Source organism: Nanorana parkeri, unplaced genomic scaffold (assembly GCF_000935625.1).
Source record: "Nanorana parkeri isolate BGI_ZX_2015 unplaced genomic scaffold, ASM93562v1 scaffold1670, whole genome shotgun sequence".
NCBI classification, from domain to species: Eukaryota; Metazoa; Chordata; class Amphibia; order Anura; family Dicroglossidae; genus Nanorana; species Nanorana parkeri.
The window spans coordinates 104091-112763 of NW_017307938.1; the positions used below are offsets into that span (position 1 = coordinate 104091).

At 44.8% G+C, this 8673-nt stretch overlaps 1 protein-coding gene across 2 annotated transcripts in view; it reads right to left on the minus strand.

Moving 5' to 3' along the window:
• Positions 1–8673, minus strand: part of TGFBR1 (transforming growth factor beta receptor 1) — a 124629-nt gene that overhangs the window by 18389 nt on the left and 97567 nt on the right. For both annotated transcript variants that reach the window (XM_018571080.1, XM_018571081.1), the window contains one exon: positions 2060–2190. In XM_018571080.1, coding sequence (XP_018426582.1) covers positions 2060–2190 — 131 coding nt within the window. The remainder of the gene's footprint in view (positions 1–2059; positions 2191–8673) is intronic.

The following is an 8673-nucleotide window of genomic DNA, read 5'->3' on the forward strand; positions in this document are numbered from 1 at the left end:
TAGTGTGGCACAGCTGTATCCAATTCTGCATACCTGGCTTTATATTATAAAGTTCTTATAATATAAAGCCAGGTATGCAGAATTGGATACAGCTGTGCCACACTACAAAGTGTTCATGTTCTTCATAATATTTAGAAACTGACCTAAAATCATGATTTTGTATTGCTTTAGAAAAAATGTGACCTGTCCCTTTAAGAAAAAGTTTCGGTAATTGGTATCGGCGAGTACTTGAAAAAAAGTATCGGTACTCTTACTCAAAAAAGTGGTATCGGTACATCCCTAGTTTTAATCAAAACTAGGGATGCACCGATATAGGTTTTTGCGTATCGAGTACGAGCATTGATACTTTGCGGTACTCACCAATATAGAGTATTGGTGCTTCTGTTTGCCCGGGAAGCCTGCTCCATGCCATCAGGAAGCTGGGCAGCAGGTAAGTACATGCTACCCAGCTACCTGATTGCCAGGGAAGCCGACTCCATGTTATTTGGCCGGCTTGATAGTATTTGGCCAGGAAACCGGCTTCCCAGCCAATCAGCATAGATCTGGACTGTACAGGCGGGACTGTACTGTACTTGGGAAAGTGAGCTTGCTCTTTAAAAAGGAGAACTATGAGGCGAGTGATTTTCACTCATCCTCATAGTTCGAGCCGATGTGTGACAATGAAACAGTCACAGGTCGGCTCTATAGATCGGGAAGTGAGCGAACACATAACGGCGCTCGCTCACTTCTTGATCCTGTCCCTGCAGAGAGCCGTAACTGTAACTCACGTCTCCCTGCAGGGATTCTCCCCTTCCCCGCTCTCATCCTCCAGCACTGACTGGAGGAACGAACGGGGGAGGGTACAGCTGGCTCTGCCTCTAGATAGGCAGAGCTAGCTGTCAATCACACAGCTGGGTGGATCTCGACAGTAATGTCAGGATCCGAGTTGGCTGCGGCGGTCTCAGTATATAGGGAGCTGTAGCTCCCTATATAATGAGCTTTGGGTGACGGGAGAACGCTAGTATATGTCCTCCCGTGACCCTTAGGGGAACTATGGGGAAAAACACTGACCCCATAGTTCTCCTTTAATGCACATTGTGCGTGTAGGAGAGTTCTGCTGCTTGGCTACCACAATATGGCACACAGTGGAATGGCGGCAGCACTCAACGCACACACACAATGTCCTTTGCATGCATTTATTTGCATGCAGATGACGGTGGCAGCGGGGTTGATTTTAACTTTATTTTTTTTTACTTTTTCACTGATTTTTTTAATTTTTATATATTTTATTATTTTGTATAACTTTATTTTTTAAAATTTATAATTTTTTCTCCCACTTAATTTTATTCCTAACACATAGGGCTTTATAAAGTCCTATGTGATAGTTTGAAGGTGACAGGTTCTCTCTATAGAACCTGCCCTCCAACACAGAACTGACGTTCTGTGCAGTTCCTGACGGCTGAGATAGGTGGTGCTGTGATCACAGCACCACGGTCTCATTGATTACACAAAGCAGACGAAGAACGTCCGTTCTTCGTGCTCTATGGTGAGCTCGTGTGCCGTTGTCACGGCGGCGGTGACCGGACACAATAGCCGCCGATCCTTTCATACAAGTGATCTAATCAGTTCACTTGTATAAAAACGAGCGACGGCCCCACGCTGTACATTTAGCTCTGCTTGTCCGGAGCAGGGCTAAATGTAAAAAAAACAAAAAAAACGACTCGCCCGGCGCCCGAAACTGCATGTCCCGGGCGTCGGGTGATTGGAATTCCAGACCCCTGCTGCAGCACTTGTGAGGTTAGGGATGGAGGGAAACTGCATGGTGTCTGGCCAAGAAAACCTTAGACACTTGCCAGAAATGTAAACAATAGCTGACAGAACACAAAAACAAAATGTTCTGACTGGACAAAGTGATCATAAGTACGGTAAGTAGGTAATATTCAACCTTTATTAGCAATGTTAAGCATCGTATGTGTGGTATGGTGACATGGTCACTTTAACATCACAGAATTTTATCATCTTAAAACCTAAATCTTTGATTTTCACAATAATACTTCACATTTTTCAAAATAGTACTTACTTCACAACTCTGCCATCGGTTGGGAATGTTGGGTCTCAGTTTTTGCTCACAAACTACCTTCTTCATCTCCTCCACTGATGGGTCAGAAGGAACAAGATCGTAGTAAGGCAACTGATAGTCTTCATGTATTCCTATGGAAACATTTAAAAATCAGGAGAATTAAACAAAAAGGCAGTTTTCATTAAATTGTCATCCAAAAGTGATATTTTAGTTATAGTTGGAGACTGGTGAATTCAGTCAGAGCAAGATTTCAATATGATAATTTCCAAATAAATCCAACTGGATAACTGGGACACATTCATAATGGCCACTCTTTGCCATGAAAATTACTTAATCCCCAAAAAAACATTTCCACTGCATTTCAGCCCTGCCACAAAAGGACCAGCTGACATGTCAGTCATTCTCTCGTTAACATAGGTGTCAGTATTGACGAGAACAAGGCTGGAGACCACTCTGTCATGCTGATTGAGTTAAGTTGCCCATACACCTTACAATTATCTGCAGATTTTCTGTGGTCAGATGGAAAAAGTGCAACAGATTGGCCCAGGTGGAGATTACTTCATCTCATCCACACAGTTAAGTGTAGATGGAGGCATCTGTTTCACCTTTTCCATCTGACCACAGAAAATCAGCAGATAATTGTAAGGTGTTTGGCCAGCTTTAGAATAACAGACTGGAAGCTTTAAAAGGAGGGCGGTGCTTGAAATCATTGTTCTTCCTCTGTTAACCATGGTTACCTGCAAGGAAACACATGCAGTCATCGTTGCTTTTCACAAAAAGAGATTTCACAAGCAAGGGTATTGCTGCTACTAAGATTGCACCTAAATCAACCATTATTGGTTTATCAAGAACTTCAAGAAGAGAGGTTTAATTGTTGTGAAGAAGGCTTCAGGGTGCCCAAGAAAGTCTAGCAAGCGACAGGACCGTCTCCTAAAATTTATTAAATTGCGGGATCGGGGCACTACCAGTGCAGAGCTTGCTCAGGAATGGCAGCAGTCAGGTGTGAGCGCATCTTCACGTACAGTGAGGCGAAGACTTTGAGGATGGCCTGGTATCAAGAAGGGCAGCAAAGAAGCCACTTCTCTCCAGGAAAAACATCAGGGACAGACTAATATTCTGCAAAAGGTACAAGGATTGGAGGGGGGGGGAGGTAAAAGTACAAGAATTACAACTATAATCAAGCAGATGAGACGTAAATAGTAACCAGTTATGATTTATACCAAAGGATTTCCAGGATGTATCGAAGTGGGAAAGCCTACCTTCTTTCAAGGACATGATTTCTCATAATGAAAATGAAGCTCAACAATGGTTAAGGGTTCAGATATATTGGGGGCAACTACGCTTTTCCAGCGCCTCATAACAGTGCGGAAGTGAACTGTTAAGTCATCGATACCAAGGTAAAGCCAATGCGGGTGAAGGAGGCATAAATATGCCCATGATCTCTGAGAGAAATTGGAATATTTTACCCCAGAAACTTTTCAAGCAGAGGAATATAACCGGAGTATTTTAGCCAATCTATAGGGAGTAAAGTACCATTGCAGCACAATCTTGCGAGACAACCAGAGATCAGCACATTTTGTAACCCTATTAGTGGCCACCATAGCTCAAGGCCATTTTTGGAGGAGAGACTCCCCATTTTCTAGGTGATGGATTTTCACAAAAGAGAGTTTGTCCTGAAGTGTTGAGTAGATCACCAATATCCCACTAGGCAGGGAGGGCTTTGCAAAATAGAAAGCCCAAACAGCTTTAGGGCCTTTACAGATAGGACTCTGGATGTCGTTGAGGGCATGCAATATTTCCATATATTGAAAGAAAGCTCCTGTTAATAAACCACCATATGTTTGTGTATTATTTATATATACACATATATAATAGCTAGAACTAGTTCCTGAGGAAGGCTATTCCACAATTTCACAGCTCTTGGTGTGAAGAAACCTTTCCGCATGCAAAGGTTAAACCTCTTTTCCTCCAGATGCAAGGTGCCCCCTTGTCCTTTGAAGTGACCTTAAAGTGCAAGTTCATTATATGGACCATTTATGTATTTATATATGATCATATCCCCACCCACCTTAATTCAGTTCAGCTAAATCTTCCTAATAGCTGGGCTCCGCCATGCCATCAGTTTAGTTGCCCTTCTCTGCACTCTCTCCAGGTCCACAATATTATTTTTGTAAACTGTTGGCCAAAACCATACTGCACATTTCAGATGAGGACTTACTAATGCTTTGTACAAGGGCACAATTATGTCTCTCTCTCTGGAGTCTATACACCCTTTAGTACAAGAACATTTTCTGCCCGCTTTAGAAACTGCAGAATGACGTTTGCACTCTATTATTAAATCTATGGTCTACTAAAACATCCAGATTCTTCTCAATCATTGACTCCCCAATTGTACTCCCCCTAGAGCCCACAAGGTCGATCGCGATCTACCAGTCGATCGCGTAGCGATCACTGGTAGATCGCCATGTCCTCTCCTCCCGCCGCTTCTCTGGACCCCCGCTGCTCTCCCTAGCGGGGTTCCGAGAAGAAGTGAAGGAACCGGCGGCGGGGGAGGGCGGAGCCGCTGTGACAGAACTAATGCAGAGCCTCGGTATGCGATCCGTGCTGGCTGGATCAGGCAAACGCAGCCCTCTAATCAGGCATGTTAGAGGGCCGCCCACTGGGGCCTTTGAGGAGCGAGCGGCTGCGCGATTAGAAAGCCGCATCTGTAGCGGTGCAGGTGGCAGAGAGACGGCGGAGGGAGGGCCACTGTGGCTTCATTTAGTGTGTGTGTGTGTGTGTGTGTGTGTGTGTGTGTGTGTGTGTGTGACATGTACAGCTGCGTGCTGCGTGCACGGCCGTATCGGGCAGCTCCCGGGAAGGACAGGTGCTGCATGTGATTAGTACGCAGCCCCTGTTCTTCTCTATAGGACTACGCGGCCGTAAGCCGCCCTATGCTCACCGATCCTGCACATCGGTGCAGGTGATTGTACTCGTATGCTCCTACGGACGTGCAGGGCGGGTGAGCGTAGGGGGGCCGTACGGCCGCATACTCCCATAGAGAAGGACAGGGGCTGCGTACTAATCACACGCAGCACCTGTCCTTCCTGGGAACTGCCCGATACGGCTGTGCACGCAGCACGGAGCTGTACGTGTCGGCCAAAGTTACTTTCAGATCTAGGTATTAAGTTATTACTAAAACCAGTTATAAATCGAAAGCAGAGGCAGTTATGATAAAGATTAGATGCATTTATATAGTCTTACAGATACCTTTGAGGGCAACCATAATGTTGATGCGGCCCACGATTAAATTGAGTTTGACACTCCTACCCTAGAGTGTTTAACCCTTTCGCTGCCAAGCCCTCCGGAACATTTTTCTAATCAGCTAGTAGACTAAAAAGAGATTGATACTAAATTTGTAGGCCCTGCGATAATTGCGCAAATGTTTCTCAAATTAATATTAAACTGATAAAAATACACAATTCAATTGTTAAAACACACCAAAATCAGTATCAGTGCACACAAAAAAAATATTTTCTGACTAAATCTAAAAAGATAAAAAAAACTGTATCGAGTTAATAAATAACAAATATTAGCAAATTTGTAATTGCGCCTTTTTGCGAAAAGGTAAAAAAATGAAGGTACGCAAAACTGTAAATGAGCGACTTACGTAAAAAATAGTTTTTACGCTGTGTTGGCGTTTGTGTTGTGATAAAATGATACAGGTGTATATTTAATTGCAACACAAGGTATCATAACGCATGGCAATGCGTCACAAAGCGTTGCCATGCGCTGCCACAGTTAGTTTAAGGTTTTTTTAAAAGAAAAAAAATCATGCACTGCAATGAGTTCTAACAACGCACTGCAGCGCATGTGCATGGCATACACCTGAATATGTGTATGTTATGTGGGGGGAGGGAGGGGTTGTGCTTTTATTAGTTTTTTTTGTACACTTTTTTTAAAATAATTTTATTTTTTAATATTTTTTTTACTGTTGGGGTGGAGGGGCTGCGGCGAAATATCTGGGGTCTAAACAGACCCCTGACATGTCCCTTTTGAAATAGAAAAAGAAATTGAGGACATCAATTTATTTTTCTGCAGTCCCAGTACAGAAGCACTCAGTACAGAAGCTTCTCATTCATTCAGAAACTGATTATAGCAAAATATTTTTACTATCACCAGTTTATGAATGGGGAGGAGCCTCTATAGTGAGTGCTACTCCCCATTCATAAATTCTTGAATGAACAGGAAGTGATGTAAATCACAGCCTGTTCATAACTGGGGACACATAGTACTATGTGTCCCCAAGTTATTTACAAACATCGGAGTGATCAGACGATCACTCCGATGTTTGCTCTGCACAGGAGGATCAATAAATATCAGTGATATTTATCGATCCCCCGCTCGGCCACGCACAGAGCCGCTGTCATCCTAAAACTGACAGGATGACAACGGCTCCGGTATACTTGCCGCTCTGCCATCCTGAATTGCGGCCAGCCGCCGCTCGCTCCTCTGCCCCCCCCCCATGGTGATTTGACTTCGGATCCCCGCTGCCACAGACCCTACAAGCGGGGGACAGCAGCGGGGATCCATGGAGTCTCTCATCCCTCCCTGGAGCGGCTCCAAGGGATGGGAGACTCTAGATGCAGCAGGTGCCGTGGGGGGGGCGCCTGGTATTTTTGCTAATAGCGGTCATCAGCGGCTTGTGAGCCGCTGATGACAGCTATTAATTTGAAAGGGACAGTCCGGGGAACAGTTCTAGTATAAGCTCATGGCCGCTAAAGCGACCATGAGCTTATAGCAGAACTGTAAATGCCAGGTCCGTATGAGATACGTCCTTGGCCAGCCGAAAACACTTTTGTACCTCCATATGCCATACGTCCTTGGCAGGGAAAGGGTTAAAGGCAAAAATTTGCCAGCACACTTACCAGCTAGCCTGCAAAAAACATAAAAAAAAACAAAACAAATTACACTGTCTATGGTTAAAAATAGAAGTTTTAGTTTCACAACCTTTGGAAAATATGTGTAAGCCACACTGCGTCATCAAGGCCCCTTTGTGTAGTGTGGTCCTAATTCTAATCTATGAAAGCCTCCATCTTGGAGCATATACAGTATATCAAAGGATGAATTGGGTGCAGGTTTACCAGGAGCAGCCCATTCCTCCTTAAAGGCAAAGGGACACACCAGAAGCCCCACACATCACAATGGCAGCTGAAGCCTAGCATGTATGACGAATCCATGTTTTTAGTCCCTAAGTGCATAACTTTACAGCACCGAGGTTCCCCAGTTCAAATCCTAGTCAGGACTATATCTGCAAGGAGTTTGCATGTTCTCCCTGGGCTTGCGTGGGTTTCCGCTGGGTATTCCGGTTTCCTCTCACACTCCAAAGACCAGATGGTAGGTTCACTGGCTCCGGCCTAAATTGGCCCCGTATGCATGTGTGATAGGGACCTTAGATTGTAAGCTCCTTGAGGGTAGGGACTGATGTGAATGTGCAACTATGTAACCAGCAGCTGTCCATCTACTAGTTAGCATAAGGGAAGAGGGAGGAAGGAGAGCAGGGATCAGGGGGAAGGGAGTGTCTTGCCTTGCTGTGCCTGTGTGGTGGTGGAAAAACACACAGCTTGCTAGCACACACACAAAGGAGCCACCCTAAAACAGGATATCAGGGCCAGTGCTCAAGTGATCAGCTGATTCTGCATTAAACTAAAAACTTTAAACGTCAAGGAGCAGCATTCATTGTAAGTGATTTCATCAGTTTCTGCTACAGTGCCAACCCCAATCAGTGTCTGTCAGCAGTAACAATACGGTGTTATCAGGAACCATTAAAGCCTCAACCAGTGTTGTGATTGCAAGCAGTACCAGTATAGTGCCAGTAGATACTGTTACAGCCCCAGTGCTCTGATTGACAATACCAGTATTGTATTAAAACCACAACCAGTGTCCTGTTTGCCAGCAATACCAGTACGGTATAATCAAGTACCATTATAGCTGCAACCAGTGTTGTGATTGCAAGCAGTACCAGTACGGTGTCATGAGGTACCGTTACCGCCCCAACCAGTGTTTTGATTAGCAGCAGTACCCATATGGTGTCAGCAGGTACCGTTACAGCAGAACCAGTGTCCTAATTGCCAGCAAAACCAGTACGGTGTCAGCAGTTAAGTAACTGTTACAACCACCACCTATGTCCCGATTACCAGCAATAAGAGTACGGTTTCATCAGCTACCGTTACAGCACGACCGGTGTCATTATTGCCAAAAGTACCAGTATGGTGTCAGTAGGTACTGTTACAGCACCAACTCAATGCTAGCAGTACTGGTACGGTTTCCAGCAAGTACCTTTACAGCCACAGCCATTGTTCTGATTACCAGCACAGTGTCAGCAGTTATTTTTACAAACAAGTATCCTGATTGCCAAGAGTAACAGTACAAGTGTCAGCAGGTGCCATTACAGCACAACCAGTGTCCCGACTGCTAGTAGCAACACCAGTACGCTGTCAGTAGGTACCATTACAGCCAGTGGCGTAACCAGAGTTATGGGCGCCCGGGGCAGAATTTTTTTTTCGCCCCCCCCTCCCCCCCAATATTATATAAACATGCACTGGAACTGTACCTCCCACCCCCACACATATATA